At 33.7% G+C, this 26054-nt stretch overlaps 1 protein-coding gene and 1 long non-coding RNA gene across 2 annotated transcripts in view; both read left to right on the plus strand.

Moving 5' to 3' along the window:
• The first annotated feature begins 2066 nt into the window (after positions 1-2066).
• Positions 2067-26054, plus strand: part of LOC123562726 (protocadherin-23-like) — a 34854-nt gene continuing 10866 nt past the window's right edge. The window contains exons 1-6 of the mRNA XM_053525647.1: positions 2067-2186; positions 3446-3535; positions 3694-3789; positions 5506-5517; positions 6200-6325; positions 6826-6954. Of these exons, the coding sequence (XP_053381622.1) occupies positions 3784-3789; positions 5506-5517; positions 6200-6325; positions 6826-6954 (273 nt within the window). The 5' untranslated portion in view covers positions 2067-2186; positions 3446-3535; positions 3694-3783. The remainder of the gene's footprint in view (positions 2187-3445; positions 3536-3693; positions 3790-5505; positions 5518-6199; positions 6326-6825; positions 6955-26054) is intronic.
• On the plus strand, positions 8138-10684 carry LOC128555099 (uncharacterized). Its single transcript, XR_008369788.1, has 3 exons — positions 8138-8281; positions 8440-8646; positions 9403-10684. It is a non-coding gene; the product is annotated as an uncharacterized LOC128555099 (long non-coding RNA).

The raw sequence follows: 26054 nt of genomic DNA on the forward strand, positions 1-26054 counted from the left end.
CCAAAGTCAGAAATGCAAATCGTATTGCAAAACGTCAAGGTCAACCCTGATAATTGAAGGTCAAATTTCATTTTATGTACTTTTGGTAAGCCATAAAAATTCCTTTGACTTTCTTGGAAATCAGTTAAATAATTGAACTACTTTGTGGTAAGACAATGTGAATGTTTTTTATCAGATCTAAATATTTTTTCTTGTCTGATCTAGAAGGGTCAATGTTAAGTTTTTCATAATAATTTGGATTTTTAAGTGTTTGTTTCAAAAGATTTTGTTGTCCCTCATCCAGTGCAGAATTTCTTCCTTTCGGGAGATTGAAATCACTCCTGCCGAAAGTCTAGAAAAACGTGACATTAGCATAATTAACCTTTAAAAGAACTAAATTACTATAGGTAAAGAAATTTGAAGAAAAAGAAGAAGTAATACCATATGTTTCAACATTTAACCCTCAAAACCCTGAATTATTTAATTATATTAGGACTAATTTACCTATCCTTGAAAACGACCAAAAGATGGCTTAAATCTTAAGAAAAACTTCTATTATTAAAAGCAAAAGACAGTCACAAAATTTGAAGAGGATCCTTACGCGAGCATGATACGATGAGAAGATCAAACAGGCTACAATAAGAAAATGTGAACGACCTAGATGTAAATTGTGTACACGCATAATAGAAGGGAATGGGTACAAATTTTATAATGGCCAGTCGTTCAAAATAAATTTTTCAGGAACATGCGATGCCACTAATGTGATATATGCAATAAAATGTAACAGGTGCAACAAAGATTATATTGGGGAAACGGGAAATTTGAGAAACAGGGTTTATCAAACGAATTTCTCCCGCTATGTCAATGATGTAAACAGGGGTAATCTCATTCACACGAAAATTACTTAAATAAAGTATCACTATTCATATGTTTTTCCAATATGTCTGTAAATCTTCCGAAGGGAAGTATAGTACAAATCTGTGTTGATATTTTACTCTTTATTTCGAATTTTCGGACACTTGTCCTTTTTCAAGAATATGGAAATATTTTTCTGACTAAGTAATATCCATGTAACATTTATATCACAGGAAATGAATAATGTTGACGTCCTGTCACTAACGTCAACATTATTCATTTCCTGTGATATAAATGTTACATGGATATTACTTAGTCAGAAAAATATTTCCATATTCTTGAAAAAGGACAAGTGTACGAAAATTCGAAATAAAGAGTAAAATATCAACACACATATGTTTTTCGTCCGATATTTTGGTAGAACTATGATTGTTCTTGAAACACTTGTAATTAGATATACATGTTCCGATATATGGAAGGCCGTACACGCCATAATGTTACATTATAAGTCTATGTGAAAAAAATTGGTGGTCTCTAACCTGCCAATAAATTAAATAAGTAATTGTACAAAACATAAGCGGCGTCATTTCTAAGACGCAAGCGACATTTATGACGTCATGACGTCGATGACTGGAGACAACGTCATTTATCTGAAGATCCAGCGTTGAACGGGTGAAACCGGTTATTTTTTTCTTTATTTTTATTGATTTTTAAATGTTTATAGACATTATTAAAATGTAAAGACTTGAGCATCTTTCTCCACATCTTTTTTTCCCTGTATTTAATCCGGGTTATTTCACTATTTATACGGGACCGTACGATTAGCCACTTCCTTTAGTGTAGCTACGGATGTATCCGAGTGATGGCGGTTGTGTCACTAAAATCGAAACTAACATTTTTATATCCGTCTCCATCGGCGGAATCTAATAATTTACAAGTAAATCTATCCAGCCAATGTCTTTGTGAACGGAAGTTTTATGCGTTCTGGTAGAAAAATTATTTTTCTATTACATTCGCTACGGAATCTTACCTGGCCAGTATTATAACTTTAAGCAAAGTGTGTTAATCTTTTCTAAAATCTTTAAAATCTTATGCCATTCTGTATTTCTTTAACAGACCAGTTAATTCGATGCAATAAAGGTCATACTCAGTGTTTTAAAAGTTTGTTTCTGAAATAATTCCTCAAAAACTGCGCCGAAAAAAATGTCCATGATATTTGTATTGTTTTTATTTATCGCTCGATTGTATATTTTTATATATTAGCTTCAGTACATTACTTTTTACTTTTGCAGTCTCCAGGGAAAGGTGTCGTCGAGCTAAAGCTTTTTGCGACTGACCTCCCTGGTAACCAGGTAATATTAATTTTGCTGCTTCTAGCAAATGAAATCCTAGAAACTGTTCTTGTTCTCAATATAGATAATTATGTCTCCCACCACACAGTAGAGTGGGAGACATATTGATTCACTCCAGTCTGTGTGTGTGTGTCTGTGTGTCCGTGTGTCTGTCTGTCTGTCTGTCTGTCTCAAAGCTTGTCCGCACTCTAAGTCGAACATTTCTCGTCCGATTTTCACCAAACTTAAATAAAATGTGTTTGATCATAAGACCTCGGCCAAGTTCGATAACTAGCCAAATCGGTCTAGGTGTCACGGAGTTATAGCCCTTGAATTACCAAAAATCGGCCTTTTTTCTCTTGTCCACACTCTAATTCGAACATTTCTCATCCAATCTTCATCAAACTTGAACAAAATGTGTTTGACCAAGTTTAATAACTAGCCAAATCGGTTTAGGCATTTTGAAGTTATGGCCCTTGAATTATGGAAAAAAATCAGCCTTTTTACTCTTGTCCGCAGTCTAAGTCGAACATTTCTCATCCGATCTTCACCAAATTTGAACAAAATGTGTTTGACTGTGAGACCTCGACCAAGTTCGATAACTAGCCAGATCGGTCCGGGCATTTTGGAGTTACAGCCCTTGAATTACCGAAAAATCCGCCTTTTTACTCTTGTCCGCACTCTTAAGTCGAACATTTCTCTTTCGATCTTCACCAAACTTGAACAAATGTGTTTGGCCATAAGACCTTTGCCAAGTTCGATAACTAGCCAAATCCGCCCAGGCATTTTTGATTTATGGCCCTTGAATTACTGATGGGATCCACTCATCCAGACCATCTAACTGGATCCACCCGTCTATACCATCTAGAGAAACTAGACATTTTTCATATGGGCAGCTGTGGGATACATGCGCTTTTCTCAAAAGCACCTCTAGTTTAATTAGTTTCTAACCAAAAATAAAGTCAATGTATGAATAAAATATTATCACAACAATGATATTCTTTAAAGTTACAAATGGCTCTTCAGGGTCAACGTTTAGTCAAGAAGAATAAAGATAAAAACACCAAGTTAAACACAGATGTATATCAGACTTCTTCGTCGTTATATTGACAAAAAACTTCTGAAAATATTTTTGCAATGCTTTGGATATATAATGATTTGAATATCTTAATTATGGGGCACTTTTTCCAGTTTACATAATCAGAGTAAAAAAGACAGGATTTGGTTAGAAACGGTTTAAACTATTTCTCATGGTGTTGATTGTCTTTTGTTTCTTTTAGGTTAATTTCAACACAGTGTTATACATCTCGGACATTAACGACAATTCACCTGTGTTCAAAACCCCACATTATTCCTGGAACATAAAAGAGGTATAATATTTATTTTAAATGCGGGAAATGTTATTATAATAACTATTTAAGTAAATGCATATCAAACGCATTCATATAAGAATTTTGAATTGAGCTTATCACATGCAACCTATGTGTAGAGTTTGGTTGTTATCTACTTTGTTCTACTTCAATTCTAGCTGCCTTTCCTCGGAAATGAAACATTTACGCACATAACAGCAACTGATATTGACACTAATTTCTTTGGTACACAAGGAATTCGCTACCGTATGGAGGTAATCATATGCAAAGTTGTTTTTGCCTTAAGTATCTTTGAAAACCTATTTTCTGTAAAAGAAAACGCCGAAGACTTTGTTTCTGACTTGTCCAAACTACTTTTCGTTTTATCATGTGGAAGAAAACCAAACTTAATAATTTGAAAGTCATAAATGGCAGATGAGCCGAGATTTGAAAAAAAAAAACAATTCAAAGTATGTCTGATAATTTCTTTCTCAGGTCAGCAATCTTGTTGATTATACTAAGGAATTATCCTACCGACTTTTTTCTCGTGTTTTATAAAGTACTAAATCATTGCCTAGTATACATGTACATGTAATTTAGGAAACGATTGAACACGACAAATCTAAATTCATAGGTTGTGTCCAGTACTATAATTATATACATAAAATGCCTCCGAATCTTAATGTTTTATTAAGTTCATGATGTAGACCACAGTACACAGTAAAAATGGAGAAAAATCCAAAGCTATGTGTGCGTTCAAATGTCAGATTACAATATCTTTCCTTGTCTGAGTGATATATCAATTAAAATGTTACATAGTTAAATATGTAAACTGTGTTGCTGTTGATCTTTTTAGAATCATTATACAGCTACATAGCTAACTTAGAAAATGAAAGATATTCAAAAACTATAGGAGGAGCGGTGGCCTAGCGGATAAGGTTTCGGCCGCCCAATCCAGGGGTCGAGGGTTCGAGCTCCACTGGGGTCACGACCATGACTTTCCATATGACACAATTAATGTTTTTTCCAGGAAGCGGACTCGAGAGTCGTTGCAATAAGCTTGAGGCTTTCATCACAATCGAGCTAAAACAAATTAGTATAAACTAAAAACTATATTGATCTTACATGTATAGTGAAAATGCGTTTTTGGTATGTATCTTTAACGGTTTTTACCAAATTTTTTCATGCAAAGTTTTCTGAATTGGATAGATTACTGTAACGTAGTTACACTTTGATATAAAGAGTCTATCTTTGTGTTCTCATTAGAAATTATATGCATGATCAATCAGTTTTCGATCATTTATAATTTATAATGTTCTTACTTTCAAAAAGAGTAGTTTCGTACTCGTGAAATTAAATTTGATATTACCAAAAACTAGAAAATCAGTGTGATTAATTGGAATAACATGTAGTAAAATAATAAATTGCACTCCCCTTTATTTTAAAATGTCAAAATTAGTAGATATCATAGATTTTTACACGGACAGCTTGACGTAATTACGCGTGACATTCCACGACAAAAACGGTTAAATTTTGTTTAAAACCACTGAAAAAAACATAATATATATCATATTGAAATGGAATTTACTAATGAGTTTACTTTTGTCGTATCTGGTGTTTAATCGTTGAAATATGGCTCGATCTTATACATGTGGATTAAACAAATAAATAACCTACATTTCATCCAAACAAAATTCAGCACATTACTCAAACAAATGACAAACTTCAAGATAAATTACAGTTTGGTACTAAAGAAAGTTTAAGGGTTTTTCGAAATAACTTCTTTAATTATGTGACTTTTATTTATATAAACTGGATTAAAAGTACCAATAAAAACTTATCATTTGTGCATGATATTGGTATTTCTTATTTTCATATTCAAAGTCAATGCCTAGTATGGTTTGTGTATTTGTATACAAATTAGAAGCAAAAAATATGATCAAATCAAACCAACATATGATTTAATTTACTATATTGTTTCTATTTTTTAGCCCAACACAGAGGTAAGTAACTTTTCAACAATGACTTTTCAACAGTTCTTTTCCTAGATGAACAGTCAAAGCCACATTTGCAAAGCCCTAGGTTTGGTATGACTTTTAACTAACCGATTTAAATGTGAACGAAATGGAGTTTTCTGAAGAAAGGAAACTTTAAAAAACTGTGCCCCACTTTAGAATTCTTTTTAATGTAAGTGATTGTCCTGCATACGGCTAAAGAAAATGATGATTTAATAAACAGATATGGTGACGTTTATGTACAAAGCGCGTAATGGATCACTGTTAATTTTGTATCAGGCGCATTTTCATCAAGTCTTAGCACAAAGATTTCAAAGAACAGATATCTTTAGGCATACAATGTCCGCTGAATGTTTACAGAATACTTCAAGCTTTATAAAACAGCATTTAGACCAAATTTAACATATTATATATCTGAAGCGTATATCTTCCTTTTCTCTACCAATAATAATTCTATTACTTTATGGGTCTGATGCTACATCAGTTATATAAGAATTAATATATTGACATAATATTATGAAATTTTTACATACCATGCTAAGTAAGTTGAGACGAATTAAAGGCTGTTGATACGTATATGGTTTGAATACTTTACAGTCTGATACGAATGATAAGACCTTTAGTTAATGAAATCCAGTTTCTTAAATAAGTTCAGTCTTTGTCATTTCAGTCTAATTCTACAGCAGCGGACTATAATGCACACTTCAGCATATCTTTTGAAACGGCTGTAGTCACGTTAACGAAAGAATTAGATTATAGTTATAACAACTATTACCAGTTTGATGTTTTTGCGCAGGTAATAAGATACAATTTAATTCAAAAAGAAAATGAACATACCATCAAAGTCTTCTACTTTTAAAAGTTTTTCCTTTAGTTTTTGGTATGTGAATTAACACTTGAAAAACAAAGACATGGTGTCCTGTTTGACAACCGTCTTGGTTGACTGTGCACTATTTATATTATTTTCAAAGACATGCTTCTTTATTATACTTATATATCTTTAAACAATATATTTTACAGTTGGACTCAGTATTGTGATCATATTGCCGTACTTGAACCTAATTTTGAGACTTGGTTTTATAAAGATGAATAAGTCAAATCATTTAAAAATGTTAAATCCAGATTCAGGGATCGAATGTATCCTTGAAAAGGTGAATTCTAACGCTCTCTCTGTATGCATTATAACAAATTTCTCAATATGACATCATATTAACACTTACCCTGCAAGATTTCCATAATGAACTTGTCCATTTTTTAATTTGGATATTTTCACATAAAACTTATTCAATGCTTTAGGATGACATGGGTACGGGGAACATAGGCATTCCAGCAGATCTCATCATCAGAGTTCTGGACGTCCAAAATAAACCTCCGTTCTTTAAAAGCTTACCATACAGAGCCACAATCAAAGAAAATACCAACAAGGTAACTAAACCTAATGTTTAAGTATCATTTTATGAAAATGTGAGGAGAATCGTATTTTGAAATATATAGGTATATAAACGTGTCTAATTTTGCACTCTCAGAGTGTTGTGTGAGTATCAATGTTCATACTGCAAAGTAACATATATATAACTTTTAACATACATGTATATAAAATTTAAAATCCGTATGACTTATTTTGCATAACTTTGCTTCAAGCTAAATACATTTGCATTGAACTATTTCAGAATAGTCCAGTTCTGAAGGTGACGGCTAGGGACGGGGATACTGGAATACCAAATCCTGTAAATTACACTATTCTTCCAGGTTGTTATTGATTTATTACGTATAACATTCCGAGGGTAAATTATAAGAGATTTGAACGAAAAGATATTCAAATATTAGAAATAATCTTTAACGAACTTCTAATCTCACACGTGATACACAGAGAATATTAAATGGTATAAATGAAATAATTTGTTACTGTTTTGTCCACATTTTCCGTGACTTAAGTTTGATTGCGGTCACTCTCAGTACCATTCCTGTTATGCATAATTAGGAATTGTGCCAATTTTCAAAAAATACGATCTTTCCAGTTTTGAATTTATCATAAGACATGACAAGATATTTACTTTAATGCCTGAATGTAAATAACAGACATTTTGGGCACCAAAGGCACTCAATTTATCTCTTGACTTTGTTTGTCGGTATATTGTTAATAACCTTTAGGTTATCCTAGGTAGCATAAAAACAATATTCCCATTGTATTTAATATATTGTTGTTTTATCTAAGATATTAAAACGATTGGTCAGCATTTTACGCAGAGAAAAAGTATATTTTGGTCACAAAAATTACATTTATTAAAAGGTATCTTGTAATACCACATAAATACCTTTACTTGCCAAATAAGCCACAATCAACAAAACATTTTGTTACAAATTTGGCGGACTGCGGTCGATGGCTTTGTTGGAATTAACTTTCTTAAAGTACACATACCATGGAATGGTACGATTTTAGCTATAAGCATTTAATCCGTGTGTACTTATACCTCTAGAGGAATATATTGGAAGCCATTCAATTTGAAGCCTTTTGCCAGTTTTGGTCGGTCAAATACACAAACACAATTAATAATACAAAATACCAGTCAAAAGAATAAATTACAGAGTCATACCCACGTTCAGAAATTATAATCACACTTTTGCGGTTTCAGGTAGGTGCTCAGGATTGTTCAGCATTGATCAAGAAGGCCAAATTAGTACTTCAGAAGCCATTGACAGAGATAAAGACGATATCGCCCATGTTTCTGGTGTCTGTGTTCTTACAATTCTGGTACGTTGTACCTTATTTAAACGGAAAACTTTAGTCTTCATCGTTCTAAAATACTTACAGATTATTTCAGTGTTTTCAAGTGCTTTAATAACGTTTTAAAAACATTTTGAGGACAATTCAATGATATTTACTCGTGATAAATGTTATTTCATCTTTAGACCCAGGAAATGGATCTCTATCCTGATGGCCAACACGGTCTCACAAATGCAACAGCAGACGCTACAATTACCATAGAAGATGAAAATGATAATGCTCCACAATTTGAATATAATATGTACATAGCTGAAGTCCAAGAGAATGCTCCAAGAAATGTTCCAATTACTCTTATAGATCCAGTAGTTATTTTAGTTTTCGACCATGACAAGGTATGATGTATCCCTTAGAAAAAGTCACGTACGTCTAAACCATGTTTAAGCGGTAGTTATTAGTAGATTATCGATGGTGAAAAGAAGTGTCATACGATATATTTGATTTAATAGTTGGTCTGATATTTTACAAAGTTTTATTTGGATCAAATCATTTAACATAAATTACAATCAATTACTGATAAGCAACACTTATTACATTTATGTTTTAAAGTTCTTTTATCTGATCTCTCTAAATCCAGTTGTATAATTGCTGTACCTTATGAGAAAAAAGGTAATTATCATTGCTTGAACCTATTATATAACAAATTTATACTCTAAAGTTATTTTTTCAGGACTCTAACGCCATGATAAACCTATCACTTATGTATCCCAGTGGAAGTGTGTGCGATGATTTTATCATTTCTCCTCCAATTATCCGCAAATCTGGTTCAGCACTTATCAGAGTAGCAAATAAGGAGATTTTGGACTATGAAAAAAATAAACAAATAGACATTTTGGTAGGTTGTTGTTGATTGATGTGTACATTGATCTTGATTTTAAGAAAATTTAGCATTTAGTAATCTCTGATTTATAAGATTTATACAAGTCATTGGTAATTCAAGTAGAAAAAAAGTACGACAAAAAATGTTTTTTCACTTAAAGGTTACAGCTTCGTGACAAGAACGTGATATGTTTAACACACTAACGAAATATAGTGGGAAGAAAACACCATCTGGTGCAAATTAACTTTTCGTTTGTGTATGTTTTTTCCAGATAGTGGCAAAGGATGTAGGTAACAGCAGTCTTGTTGCAACAGCAACAGTGTCGCTGAATATAATAGATATGAATGACAACAATCAACATTGTGAAAATTCAAGCTATTCCTTCAGAATTCCAGAAAACTCTTTAAACAGATTTCTTATGTGTTTTTGTCTTCTGTTCTTCTCATTTCCTGTGTTGTTTTGATCAAAATATGATATATGTCTATATGGTACATACCTAAGAAAATCTTAGCGGAACCACTCTGAATTCACCAATAAACTTAAACAAAAAAAAAACATTGGTCAAAAGCGAAAGAAAAATCAAATATGTCCTTTTCCCAACAACTGATCCGGCAGACAAAATATGACCTACATTTTTTAAAATCTCTTTGTATTTTATATACAACATGCACATCTTTCTCATGCCTTACGCTGACAATTACTGTATAAGTTGTAATGAGGCCCTGATAGAAAGTTTAGAAGTGCATGAAAATAAACTAAAATAATGCATAAATACCTCTAAAGAAATTTTACACATTAAGAAACGTTATTAAGTTTTGATCTTTTAGCCAGTTATTTATTGTTTTCAATGATGATACCTTGGTTTACACAAAACTTATATATTAAAATGTAAAATGTGTATGTCCAACAATGGGAAATTAGAAAAAAAAAGTTAAATTTGTATCACGTTTGTGTAAAACGTAGGAAACTGGTTATATTCATCAATTCATTTAATCATTTTGAAAGAGTTTTAGTCATTTTGAAGCATTTCTCTAACTGTTCAGGAGTACTTTGCTGCAAATAATGTAACAGACGAACTCATTGTCATCAAATGAAATTACAACATTTTCAGGTAGTGGTTGTAATTATAATGATTATAACATTTTAAGGTAGCTGATATGTATTGACTCTCTGCAATGTATTTTTCGCAGTTCAGCATTATCTGGGCGGAACTATCACGATCATTGTTTTCCGTGAAAAACGAATAAAATTAATGCTGAAAAAGCATATAGGGATTACTTGATTTGATGATTTTCTTAACAGGTCAACTACCTTAAACAAACTATAAGGTGTTTTAGTTATTGTTGTAAACAAAGTAAACGGGTTACTTCAGATATCAACATTAACTTACAAGTTAAATTGTTTACACAACTTGAAAAAATGATTTTTGTTGGAGCTTCTCATTTACAGTTATATCAACAATTATCACCTGAATTGAGTGCATTCATGAGTGGAAACTATGGATGGTAAAATGGTGTAGGGGTTTGTTTACTTTCAATCTGACTAAAGTACTTGATCTTCTAAACGAAGATCTGAGAGCGACCCATTCACATTCGTCTTCTGTATATTTTGGATTTCCAGTATCGCTATTTTTATTTTATCCAATCAGACGACTTGTTCGAATGTCAAAGAGTAAGAAAAATGTGCAGTCATTCCAGGGCTCGAACCCGGGACCCCTCGCTTACGAAGCAAGTAGCCTATCGACTGAGCTAGCCAGCTATCTGATACTTTACGACATAAGAATTGTAAATATCAAAAGTCAAGGCTACATGTAGATTTGCAAGATGTTGTAAGTTAGGCTCTGATTGGCTGGCGAAAGGGTCGTCAGAACGAGGCTATGAATAGGTCGTTCTCAGATCCTATGCGTAGCGTTATAGGAGATGTACTTTAGTCAGATTGGTTTACTTTATAAAATCTTTAATAACTCTTTCCAGGTTTATTTGTGGTATTGTTTTGGAAAGTATATAATAAAGAACATGTCATTTCCTTTCACTCAGATTTTTTCATGAGTTTTAGACTCTTAGCTAGTCTTGGATTTTGACTTATTAAAAGACAAAAGGAATTTCAGTACAGGCTCTTTCAAAGTGTTGAAAGTAGACTAAACTTACACTATACTCTATTGAATTTATGTAGCTGTGGAGACTTTTGATACAGACTATAATTTGGGAAATCATAAAAATATTAAAAAACGTTCAATACAAGAGTTGTTCATTTTGCTTCAGGTATTTTTGAGGAAGTCATTTTTAATTATCAAATATTTTTATTATTACATGGAGAAATGGAAAACCATAAATATATTTATTAAATTGGTGAACTTAGTTATAATTTCATTCTGAAAAAAATATCTGTAAAGATGAATTGATTTTTTAGGTGCTATCTCTAATATGCCTTTTCTAAAATATTTTATATGTAAACAGGAAGAATGTTTTTAGTAATGTTTAATTGGAATTTGATTTATTCCATAAATTTGGGATCTTTTCCTTGGATTAAAAATAAACCCCAAACATCATTTTTAAGTGACTATCAATAGTCTTTTACTGTGTCCAAAATGTTCACTAGTTTAATAGGGTTACTTTATCAAAATTACATGTGTAGTGAGTTTCCTCCTCTTTAAATTTAGCGAGTGCCTAACACACAATAACGTATAAAAAGTATCAATCTATTTTATCTTATTATAAATTTGCGTTTGCCAGGCGAACGACAGTGACTCTGGCGAGTTTTGGAATATCACCTGTTCAATATCAGGAGGCAAAAAGTAGGCAATTTACGAATACGACACTTAATGTTTTATACCGTAAATACAAGAGTGTAGGTTGTCAAACATGTCTGATTAGATCTGTATTTTGGTGGGGGGTGGGGGTGAAGATAGTCAAGGCGCTGGTTTCAAATATTTTTATAGAATTTTTTTTGAGACGACGAGAGTAAATTGTTCATAATAACACCATCTTAAATTGATATACTTCAGATAAAATCAAACACCGCATAAATTTAGGTCATACATTCAGTTAATTAAAAAGATATCTGTAACTCCTGTACTGAAAGAGATCTAGAGCAAACATACCTTCCATGAATTGAACTTTTGCTTGATTAAATTGCGATGATATCCGAGCAATATTTAAAGTAACCGACTTACTGCTAACACTTGAAAATCAAACACAATTTTATATTTCATTTCAAACGACAACTAAATTGTGAAGAATTCGATTCATGAGGCCGTTGATAGTTCTCTTGTTTGAGTGGTGGGGGGGGGGGGGGGGGGGGTTGCGGGGAGTGTGAACAAAACTTGAAGTTCGGCGTGAATCATCCTTCTTACACTTATGAATATATAAGGAACTAGAGCTATCACTAAAGGTGATGAATGTACCCAACACCCCAAACGCCCCCCCCCCCCACCCCCGCATGCACTGACACAGTACATTGCAATTAGACGCACACAAGATTGCATAATTATGTGGACTGTATGTATATAGACTGTATGTATACAGTATAGTAACAAAAACAAAGTCCCATAACTATGCAGAATATTTATTTAAAATAACGTAACATGCACCATGCACTGATCACTTGTGTGAAGTTTCATTAAATTGTGTGCAAGGGTTCGGAAGATTAGGCGCATATGCATATGCAGACTGTATGTACATAGTATTTTAACATGAAACAAAGTCCCATAATTCTGCAATTTTTGTTGTTGAAAGAACTAAACATGCCCCATGCACAACTACTGTTGTTACTGATCACTTGTGTGAAGTTTCATTAAATTGTGTCAAGGGGATGAGGAGAGATGGTGCGCATAAGACTTTGTCTATGTACATAGTATAGTAACAAAAACAAAGTCCCGTAATTCTGCAATTTTTTTTCTGACAGAACCTAACATGCCTCATGCACAACTACTGTTGTTACTGACCACTTGTGTGAAGTTTCATTAAATTGTGTCAAGGAGATGAGGAGAGATGGTGCGCACAAGATTGTGTCTCCGGACAGACGGACAGACATACAGACAGACAACCTGAAACCATTATCCCCCCTCCCGCCTCTACACACACACACACTTACAGCTTTGTTGTCGAGGGGTACAAATATAAGGGGAAAAAGTCTGAATACATGTTGCCACTAAAATGGATTTTGTTGACAATGATTACTACATACGGCATTTGATTATGACTTCAGCTCTAAATTATTATTTTTATACTCTGTTTTTGAGGAGCATAGAGGTGAGATCTTGACTTTCAGTCCGTCAGTCTGCCTGCTTATCCAGCCAACCCATTATATATCCGAATAAAAAGCCTACAGTTTTCAAGGGATCTGACCAAAACTTATTGAAATGTATTCCTGTGCATTGGACATGTGCATGTTGTCAGTATATGAATGTACCCCGTCGGCTAAAAGAGTTATTGCCCTTTGAAATGTTACAAAGTGCTCTATATGTGTAGTACTAATAAAAAGCCTAGTCCGCATAACCCATTTTCTACAGTTTTCAAGGAATCTGACTAAAATCATTATTTAGAGAACTTGCGCACATCCTCACAACGTGAATGAACATTGCCCGGTTAGACGTAACGGCCAGTTAAAATTTTATGGAACGCTTTATAGTGCCCAATACTGATATAAGTCTTTAAATGGGAACTGTTCTTACAGTTTTAATGTATCTGACCCAATTTAACAGACAAGTGATTATATAGTGAGATATGACCCTTTGTAATTTTACAAAAAGTTGTATCTTGTTACACAAACAACTTCTGTAGCAGTTCACATGGGGCCTAGCCCAATCACTGTAAAAAAAAACATTTGTTATTTGTTTTACTTGAAATTAACACGTTTATCTAACAGTCTCTCATTTATGTAAAACAACCAGCTTCCTGAATACTGTAATAGTATTCACTTTACCTCCACATGTAACTGACAGCTTCTCCACGTATGTCGGGAGAAGATGACAAATTATTTTAAAAGTAATTATGAACAGAACAGAATATATACAGTAAAGGTCACCTATAAACAAATTTGCGGTTACAAGGAACATTTTAAAATGTCCCAACTGTAGACCTTCTTTGTTCTGTATAAAATAAAAGGGTTATAATTATAGCGAACATAGGAGGAGTCAGTGGCGTAGTGAATAGCGGGTTCGACTACAACGCTACCAATCGGTCGATTCCCGGCCGCGGTTGATATCCCGACCAGTTCGTGCTAGTCCCAGCAGTATCGGCCTAGAATGGTTGCTGGGGAGACGCCTGCCATGGACTCGGCTGGAATAAATTGTTCCATCCATTCCAGCGGGGGACTTTTGTCGATTACCCAAGCGAAACAAGAAACTTTACCTTTATAGATATAGCGATTATCGGATATAATGAAGACATTTCCATGTCCAAATGTTGAAAAAAAAATACTTAGATAATATAGCAAATAAATACAAATATACAAAAGTTCATTTTTCAGATTTTTTATTAGAGGATTTTTCATTTGTATTGGGTAGACAATGTACCAAAAAATACAATTTTTAAAAACATGGCGTGATTGTTGATATATCTCAATGTCATCATACAAATGTTACTTCTATATCTCGATCAAGATAATATTCCCTCGGTCAAGCTGATTTAACATGATTTAGTGATGTGGCAACCTAAATTAGATTTAACAGGCTGGGCACATCTTCCGATCGGAGTATATAAACCTTGACTGGGTTTACTGGGTTGCCCCAGAAATATGTAAAACTTTCAGTATTTCTAGAAAAGTGCTAGTGTTTGATTTTTACATAGTTGATATTTTTACAGCTCTATATAATCAGTGCAAATAGGCAATAATTGATTAAATTCAAAAGTGTATCAATTCAATGAAATTGGTAGCGGCGTGATATTTATGTTTTGGTTTCTGTAAACCGACACATTATTAAAAAACAATTTGTGGTTCTGCTCTTATTTCTCCCAATGATTGAAAAAGTGTGAAAATTGATAATTCGTATTGTATGATACATTTGGTATTTCATTTTTCCGTAGAAAACTTACACAAGAGGAGCTTAAACCACGTGAAAATAGATTTACATATAAAATAGATTATTTATATTTATTACATCCTTAGAGATCGAGTTATATGTTGTTTTATTTCATTACATGACTCCTAATACGAATCGCCTGTCTAAAATTTGTGTTACAGGCCTGTCTTTAGTTCAACACAGATTTCCTACTATTTCTGATGTCATGTATTAACCTTTAGCATGCTAGATAAATTGTCCTCTGCTGGAAATGTCGTCTGCTAAAATTGTAAAGTTCATTCAATTTGCTCCAAAATTGGAAGAAATATTGTCAGAGTAGCAAACAGCTTGGAACCTGATCAGACGCCGATTTAATCGGCGTCTGATCTGGTTCGAAGCTGTTTGCAAAGGCTGTTAAATTCGCCTGCAGCATGCTAAGGGTTAAAGTACTTATTGCATGGCTTTCTGGTAAATGTTACAGCCAAGTACAGAATTGTGTTGAATTTTATATGCAGTTTTGCAAACCCCGAATGGAAATAAACTGAAACTGTACATCGATTCATTTTTGTGTTTCAAGCTATGTTTTTCCATTACATTACAATGTTTAAGTTATTTATGTTTTTATACTAGAAGGTAATAAATCTCCAAAACGACCAAGTCAGCTAACTTTATAACGTCTTTTCATGGGAAGTGGTGGCTGTAAAATTACAACTTACCTCTTGACAACTGAATGTATGTCAACAAATTGTCTGACAGCATATGAGGCCAATATTCACGGAACCGGAACATAATCGTTGTAATAATATCTAACAAAACATTTCAAGCTTGAATTGTTTCTCTCCCTTTCTGCCTGATCAAACGCGAAATCTTCAAATATCAGATACGTTGTCTCCTTGTTAGAATGTTATATATATATACATTCTTATAATGCAAGATCAAAACTCCACTGAATCACTACCTGTTAGATATGGACTGACAGAAAAGAAATTAATCTACATTTTAAAACGTATGACCTCTGCAAACTCTTTAGAGATTCATCAATAAGTGCTGGGAGAAAATATTGAAACTGGATAGTTCTTACAGCCATGAAAAGCAACCAAAACTTATATATCTTTGGCAGGGGCTTCAGATGTATTTACTACTAGGTAGATTAGTAAATTGCTTAAGGCCGAATTCATTCGAATATTTAACTCTAATAAGAGACAACCTGTTATATGCAGACATGAGCTTTAGTTTGAGTATAAATCTTCTTCGTAGCCAATAACTCAATGAAATGATCATACTATCCCTATAAATACTGAACCATGCTAAAATGTATACTTAACATACTCTATTTGAGTCTAACCTTATATACGACATATTCACGTGTTTGAATACTATAATTCCAATCCAATTCCATGTTTTTAATTGAACCGTAATGCAAATTTCATAGTTAACCAGCGATCTGCGAAAAACTGGCAATTCTTCTTAACTCCCGTTACAAATAGTTATAGCCGCGTGACCTTACTTTTGAAAAAGTATTTTTAAATGCACAAGTTGAAACAAATATTAACCGCTAGCTGTAACGCTTTACACTATTTTATAACCTTAAAAATGTTTACAACTATTTTATATGATTGCCGGCCCAAACTTTGCCAAGTGCAGGAGCAGAAAATATAATACACTTAAAATTTATATACCAAAAAAACAAAGAAAAATATCAAACAGGGAATGCCACGCACCAAAAGCGCAGCCTCCTCAAAACGAACCCCCCAGCACACAAACGCGTGCACCACACACACACACACACACCGACGCACACTCAAAGCTTACACATCAGGACAAAACGAACAACACACACACACACACTCAAAGCCAACACATAAGGACAAGACGAACAATAAGCATACACACACGCGCGCACACAAAGTCAACATACAAGGACAAAACGAACAAACAAAGGAACACAGTAGGGCACCGCCTTGGAACGGTCAGTGGCAAAAACACCACTGGGGAGCTTAAACCGGTTTATGGTGCGCACCCAACCTCACTCTTACCCCCACCATGTTCCAAAGACATGGGACAGTGTAAATAAAAGTAATCCCCTCCAGGTGAATCTCTAACAAACGTAATGGAAACAAAAAGGCAAGGCATGTAAAACACAAAAATGCTCGTGTATAAATATATAAAAAGCAAACCTTAAGAACCAAAAACGTATGTACTCAATGCCTTTTCAGAAGACAGAGCAACAAGAGAAACACCCTTAAGGGCCTGACGAAACAGGTCAGAAGACAAATATCAAAACAGTTCAGTCCTGATAGGATTTTAAAACTGCTCATCATAGAGTCCTCCCCCTCTTTCGTCAGACGCAATCAAAGAGGGAAGCGTAGTGTCCAACTGTAAACGGGCTGAACACTAAACATGCGGTATGTCTCAAAACAGTTGGGTCGTAACCTCTTTTAATAAAACGTTTGATAATCTTTTCAAATACATTTGGAAAATTACCATGACCCAAGATCTTACGAAGTTTGTAAACCACATCCCCATAAAAAACGGGTTTAGAAATACCTTCTCGCAGAAGTGTCTTTAAATTACTATTGAATTTTAAAACTAAATCAGAATTACGATAATAAAATTTAGTAAAATATTTACGTAATTTGTAATAACGGTAGCCTTGCTGAAGAAGTTTACTTGTAATATATTGATTACGTTCATTAAAATGCTTGACATGACTACACGCTCTGGCAAACCGGATTAATTGAGAAATATATACCCCATAAGATGTAGCCTGAGGTACATCCCCATCCAAATAAGTTCTTTTTATTTTTATATAATTATCTTATCATTTTTTTTTTTAATTTTTCTTGTTTTTCTTTTATTTTCCAACATTGTATCTGAAATGATATTGCAAAACAGTGATGTATTTGTGTACCGGTACACTTTTTCACAAGTCACTTATCAATGATAAAACTAAGGTCTCGAAGATAGGATCTGTACTAGGAAACTACATTCAACTTGGGAACTTCATGCATCAGGGGTAGAGCAAACAAGATGTTTATCAAGTGTTTTTGACAGATCACTTTATGCTCAAAGGCATTGAAAAAAGATATCAAATTGCATCTCCGCCCGACAAAATCGTACAACTTGGGATTGTTGTCAACATCTTAGTCTCTTGTGGACACAAATGCAGGTGAACTTACGACATAGATCATAACACAGAATAATAACTTTGAAAACTTGCCAAACTACAGTGGAATGACTATTTTATAGAAATTACCATAGACTCATTTTTAATCCATATTCTAAAAACATGTCATCCTTAGCTTTGATAAAAGAAGTTGTGACCAAGTTGTAAAATTTTTCATGCACCGGCTGACTTAAAACGCAGTCCTGAGCAGAATTACTTATTGGCTTTTAGCTAAAACTGTTCGAGAGGTTGCAAACATCGTTGACGCAGATATGTGCGGACCTATAATTGAGACTACTACCCTGACATACAGTGAAGGCTCACTCTAACACTTTTAAGGCTCATGGTGTCGCTGTAACCAATATAAACCATGATCGGTGGATCACAGCTAACAAGAACAAGCTACCAAATACGGCTAGAAGACTGTTTACATCATTACTAGGAGCATATACGCAAATACGCAAATATGACTATTTAACTTACTTGGTACTGTTCGGAATTAAAATATTACTTTGAGTAATACTATCATTTGACTTTAATTCATTTATATGTTTGATAATCCTATACTCCCGCTTTGCAATTTCAAATTAAAATCCAGATTCCATGAAAACTTTATACTTAACATTATCTACAACTACAGTATCTATCTACCATTTTGGCATTCAGAAGAATATTTACTAACAGCGCTAATAATACAATGTTTGTTCCTGTAGGTATTTCATTTAATTTCCTAAATAGTACATATCCTCAATAATTTCACAGAATCTCTGTAATTATTTTGATTGATTGCATTCTTCGTACTACGTTTCAAAAGTATCTTTATAGACTTTATTACACAAAATAATAATTGACCAGTCATTATATAGCATTGTGTGATGATTGTATAAATAGAACGTTCTGAAAATGTCCTGTTCCCTTATGGGATGGCTACAGGATACTTAAAAAAAATCAACAGTTCTGAATCATGATGAAGTTTATATACAATATCTGGAAATATGACATAAGCGGGTGGTATAAGTTTGGTGAAATTCTAAGTTATTCCATTGCTGACCATGATTGAAATGGCAATGTAAACGTATCATTTTGTTTAAGAAATATATGCTTATAATTTCATTAAAGGGAGATGCGTCATAAATAGTTACAAAATTGTCTGACGGCCTCTAACCGAACAGGATAAGGAATCACGAAGATAACAGGTTATTTTGCGCATATAATAAAACCCATTATATATTATATATATATATAATTAGTAGAAGAATTACGATTAAATCACCACAACAATATACCAGACCAATTACGGCAAAGCGCCTAGCAGTACAAACCAACACGCATATGCCACAGCAAGTCCACTAACCCAATAAGATTAGTTTCGATGCTGCTTTATATACGAGCCCGAATTGTACTACACATTGGAACTGGTTCAACATTTGCATATATATACTCAAATCTCTGTTTTCATGTCTCATAAATCAGTAGTGACATTTTAGTCTTTTTAACTGATTGGGACCAGAGAAGCTATATTTTCTCTCTTTGAAAGTAAACTGGATCTCGTGGATACGTTGAATATATATAGAGATAATTTGCATAAAGGGATATAACTATATTCAGAACAGTTGACTTTCCCATACGTGAGATCCGCTAGGATACAAGTTCGCATTATAAATTATTATATAGTAGAGAGAATTTATACGAACTAAATCACCACCACAATATACCAGACCAATTACGGCAAAGCGCCTAGCAGTACAAACCAACACGCATATGCCACAGCAAGTCCACTAACCCAATAAGATTAGTTTCGATGCTGCTTTATATACGAGCCCGAATTGTACTACACATTGGTACTGGTTCAACATTTGCATATATATACTCAAATCTCTGTTTTCATGTCTCATAAATCAGTAGTGACATTTTAGTCTTTTTAACTGATTGGGACCAGAGAAGCTATATTTTCTCTCTCTGAAAGTAAACTGGATCTCGTGGATACGTTGAATATATACAGAGATAATTTGCATTAAGGGATATAACTATATTCAGAACAGTTGACTTTCCCATACGTGAGATCCGCTAGGATACAAGTTCGCATTATAAATTATTATATAGTAGAGAGAATTTATACGAACTAAATCACCACCACAATATACCAGACCAATTACGGCAAAGCGCCTAGCAGTACAAACCAACACGCATATGCCACAGCAAGTCCACTAACCCAATAAGATTAGTTTCGATGCTGCTTTATATACGAGCCCGAATTGTACTACACATTCGTACTGGTTCAACATTTGCATATATATACTCAAATCTCTGTTTTCATGTCTCATAAATCAGTAGTGACATTTTAGTCTTTTTAACTGATTGGGACCAGAGAAGCTATATTTTCTCTCTCTGAAAGTAAACTGGATCTCGTGGATACGTTGAATATATATAGAGATAATTTGCATTAAGGGATATAACTATATTCAGAACAGTTGACTTTCCCATACGTGAGATCCGCTAGGATACAAGTTCGCATTATAAATTATTATATAGTAGAGAGAATTTATACAAACTAAATCACCACTACAATATACCAGACCCATTACGGCAAAGCGCCTAGCAGTACAAACCAACACGCATATGCCACAGCAAGTCCACTAACCCAATAAGATTAGTTTCGATGCTGCTTTATATACGAGCCCGAATTGTACTACACATTGGTACTGGTTCAACATTTGCATATATATACTCAAATCTCTGTTGTCATGTCTCATAAATCAGTAGTGACATTTTAGTCTTTTTAACTGATTGGGACCAGAGAAGCTATATTTTCTCTCTTTGAAAGTAAACTGGATCTCGTGGATACGTTGAATATATATAGAGATAATTTGCATTAAGGGATATAACTATATTCAGAACAGTTGACTTTCCCATACGTGAGATCCGCTAGGATACAAGTTCGCATTATAAATTATTATATAGTAGAGAGAATTTATACGAACTAAATCACCGCCACAATATACCAGACCAATTACGGCAAAGCGCCTAGCAGTACAAACCAACACGCATATGCCACAGCAAGTCCACTAACCCAATAAGATTAGTTTCGATGCTGCTTTATATACGAGCCCGAATTGTAATACACATTCGTACTGGTTCAACATTTGCATATATATACTCAAATCTCTGTTTTCATGTCTCATAAATCAGTAGTGACATTTTAATCTTTTTAACTGATTGGGACCAGAGAAGCTATATTTTCTCTCTCTGAAAGTAAACTGGATCTCGTGGATACTTTGATTATATATAGAGATAATTTGCATTAAGGGATATAACTATATTCAGAACAGTTGACTTTCCCATACGTGAGATCCGCTAGGATACAAGTTCGCATTATAAATTATTATATAGTAGAGATAATTTATACGAACTAATTCACCACCACAATATACCAGACCCATTACGGCAAAGCGCCTAGCAGTACAAACCAACACGCATATGCCACAGCAAGTCCACTAACCCAATAAGATTAGTTTCGAATCGCTTTACTAATACAGGCAGAATTGTACTATCACTTCGTACTGGTTCACATTTGCTATATATACCAAATCTTTTTCATGTCTCATGAATCAGCTAGTGACTTTTAAGTACTTTTTAAACTGATTGGGACAGAACTATATTTTCTCTCTCTGTAAGTAAACTGGATCTTACGTGGAATACTATAATATATTATTAGAAGTTGTATATATTGATGTTAAGATATAACATTATTCAGAACAGTTGAACTTTCAACGTAGATCCGCTAGGATACAAGTCGCATTATAAATTATTATAAAGTAGAGAGAATTTATACGAACTAAATCATCACCACAATTGCATATGTAAATGTTGGATATAGGTTGTTTTATTGTATGTTATCCGCATAAATGACATTGAATCAAGACATCCAGTTTTAACATGAATAACAACCTTAACAACAGCATGATATCAGCCGCGATGCTAACCGTTTCAATGTTATCAGAACGAAATTAATAATGTGATTATCACATCGATTTTATGTACGCTCTCATTAGGATGATTCTATAAATGTTTTTTTTTTTTTTCAACGATAACGATCTTGAAGACAACAACAACAAAAATGATTAAAAAGGATCAACAAAATAAACATATGGAGCATATTTGAGAGTTAGGTGCTGTGCCTCGGTAAAATTTCATCAGTGCAATTATCCTCAAATTTACCAGATCGCCCTATGTCAATATGCCATTGTGCACCTATTTTCGCACTGTATTACAACTTTATGACTAACATTGTTGGCTTTTATCTAAACCGACTCTCCCCCCTTACCCCTCACCTCACACTGCCACCCCTCCCTCCTCCCCCCACCGCCTCGCATGCACACGCACAAAATCAAAGAGGTGTATAACAAAAATGAAACAGATACTCGTAAATGTGAAGCAGCAAGTACCTAAAAAGTATAATGCATGAAAAACTATAAATCAGTAGTGCACATTTTGTTCATCACTGCTTATGCCAACTAATTGCTTATCATAGACTTATCCACAGTAATAAAGGCTAAAGCAGATTCAATGACAACAGTGCATAAACTTACGATGAAGCCAATTATAGACCTACAGTCATTACGTTAAAACAGTGTCGCTATACTTAAAGTATAACCCAAAATAATTACAAATAAAGTAAAATCTTTTAAAATAGTGTTTAAACTATTATTGCGAAATGCATAACTGTTAGATTACTGCGCGACAAAATTATTGAAAAAATAGGGGAGCTGTTTAATTTCTACTAAGAAGCCTCTCTATCTTCTGTGAGTATACAACTTATTATTTTTACCAAATATTTTGCCATTTTTATGTAAGTTGTAATCCTGTTCAGAGCAGATTTCATAGCGAATGTAATAGAAAGTCATTTTTTTTCCACAACAATGCATACTAGGCACTTGTTGACCCCAGCTGGAATATAGCTCTGGAGTGTGGTCACCCTATACCAGAAAGAGGGTGTCCAGAGACTGGTAGCTCGTTGGATTAAGGCGGACTACCGTCAAGCCTCCAGTGTCAAAGACATAATCCCTCAAACTTCATCGCCTTGATCTCAGACGTATTGATGATAGACTTTCCTTTATGTACAAAGTCCACCTTGATTTAGTTTCCATCTCGAAAGAAGATTTCTTAGTCCCCCTCACTCGCCAATCGCGTCACCTCCATTTCCTCAGTTACAAAATATTTACAGCAACTACAGATAATATAAAGCATTCTTTCTTCTCAAGAACAGCATATTGCTACAATTTTCACCCGCCTGCTCTTATCCACCTCCCAGCCCTTGAGCAGTTCAATGCAGTTATTTGCTGTATTGATGATGTCTCACCTTAAACTGCCTGAAAGTTACTTTTTCGGCGAACGCCGTCTAAATTCGTTTTCGCTACCTATGCCACGTGACTTCAGTTTGCAAATCAAACTACTTGATAACGCATTATAGATAATTTATCAAAATGGAAGATTTATGCAACACTCTGCCTGATTGGACGAGAGTGTCAATTTCTTTCACTCTGTTGATTGTGCAACGCTGAGTGAAATGTAGACAAAGCGTTTATCCTAAACGGCGCTGTTCACAGTTTTAAAGCTAACTTTGGCTCAGTATATTTAGCAAGAATAGTGATATATCTCAAAATGATAAGTAAGTTTAATAAATATGATAAAAACCTATATCAAATTAAAAAAAGAGCTGAATACGGTCTGCGTATCACATGAATAAGGGTGTGATAAGAGTCTTTTACGTAGAGAATTGCTTTTTAAAAGAGTTTCCTTGTAACAATTGTCATCTGTATATGAAAAGGTTTCTTGCTTTTGTGACTTATTCAGATTGCATATTAAAATGAGTACTTGTTTGCTTTGATATATTTGTTATAAATTATTTAACTGATTTATTATATATGAATATTTTTCTTTAGTATGGTATGCAAATATTAAACTCAGTTGAAATCTGTTTTATTATATATATATGCTATATAATGACTGAATCTCATTACACTGAAATGAACGTACGCTGCATACAGTTTATCTATGTGATATTACTACGGTCAAACTTATGAAACAGAAATATTGAAATAATTACAATTGTATGTTTTGCTTGACCTTCACTTTTTTATAGGTGTGACGTCATTGTCCAAAGAATCATGAATAGCGAATATGCATTTGTTAAAGCGGGATCAGTTGGCCTATTTTAGAAATAAATAAAAATAATAAATAAAAAAATCCTTTAATTGATTTTTTCTCATGTATTCTAATCAAACTTCATTTGTAGCATCTTTATTAGGCCCGCAGCCAACTTTGTTCAGCTGGGACATTTGACCCCTCTTAGGGGCTGCTAGAGCTAAAACTAGAAATGCCTTTATATAGCGTCTCATGAACAGCTTGGTGGATCTTTATCACACTTGGTCTGGAGCATCATTATAAGGTCCTCTTCCAAATTTATTTATATAGGAACTTGGGCCGTATTAGGGACCACTATAGCTAAAAGCAGATATGCCTTTCTTCGCATTAACCACTAAAATGTAATGGATTTTTATCAAACTCGATGTGTAACAATATCGTAAGGTCTCCTGCTATTTTGTTACAAATGGGGATAGGGACCCATTTAGCTAAAAATATAAACACGTTTAATGACCTCTTCTCATGAACCGCTTCATGAATCTTCATCAAACTACTGCTGTAATTATTCGTCTAAGGATAAACGAAACAAAATTGCAACCATACGAAACCTTTGCGAAAAATTAAAAGAAAACCATTTAAATTGTTAAAGTGCGGTGTTTAGTTTTGCAATTTGAAAAATGCTAGATGAAAGATGAATGTTAGATGAAAAATTCATAAACTTCTTTCCTTATTACAATTCGCCGACCATCATTTTTAAAGATATTTCTTGTTTACTTTTACTTTAAACCAAGCTATTTTTGCTATCTTTTTACACTTCAGTCTTTTAATATTCTTTGTGGTTTGACGCGCCAAATGTCTACGCCCCGTGAGAGTTTTGACATTATCGAAAGATAGATTGACAGAATAGCTTCGTACGGGACCGTAAGAATAGCCACTTACTACGCTTAATCTATTTTAAGAAACACAACAACAAAAATAATTATGTCTAGCACATCCTTAAGTCTATTTTACATCGCATTTTCTGGTAAACTGTCTTTACATTTGTTGAACAATAGGCATAATTTGATAACATAAATAAATTTTCTTGAATGTAGAAATGGCAGAGAAAATCAATCTCCGATTCTTGAATGATCGTTAGCCAGACCCGCTTGCCCGACACTTTCCAATGATCAGCCATTGTTGTTTCTGACGTATTTAAATTTTCGTCACAAGACATTATCTTCTTTGATTTACAGAAATCGGCGAAGCCTCGCGGGTTTATGATACCTTGTTGGGACCTGCGGGTCATAAGGTATTTTATGATATTTTATCCTTTCGTATCTCAACAATATTTGGTGATCTAAGTCAGACTAACAGGCGAATGAGTACATAAGGTTGTTTTGTACAAATCTACAAAGTTATTTGGCTTTATTTGTACGGTGATATTGAACAGGATTATAACTTCAAAGGTATTTATTTAAATTTATATCCGTCATTATATGTAACATTGACAGATAAAAGTTTGAATAAATAATATATTTCAGGGGTTTGCCTACAGTTAAATACCATTATTTCACAATTCTATTAAATATTACCAGTACCTAAGATTCATAATTTTTAAGTATGAACGTAC

Source organism: Mercenaria mercenaria, chromosome 2 (genome assembly GCF_021730395.1).
Source record: "Mercenaria mercenaria strain notata chromosome 2, MADL_Memer_1, whole genome shotgun sequence".
Classification (NCBI taxonomy): Eukaryota; Metazoa; Mollusca; class Bivalvia; order Venerida; family Veneridae; genus Mercenaria; species Mercenaria mercenaria.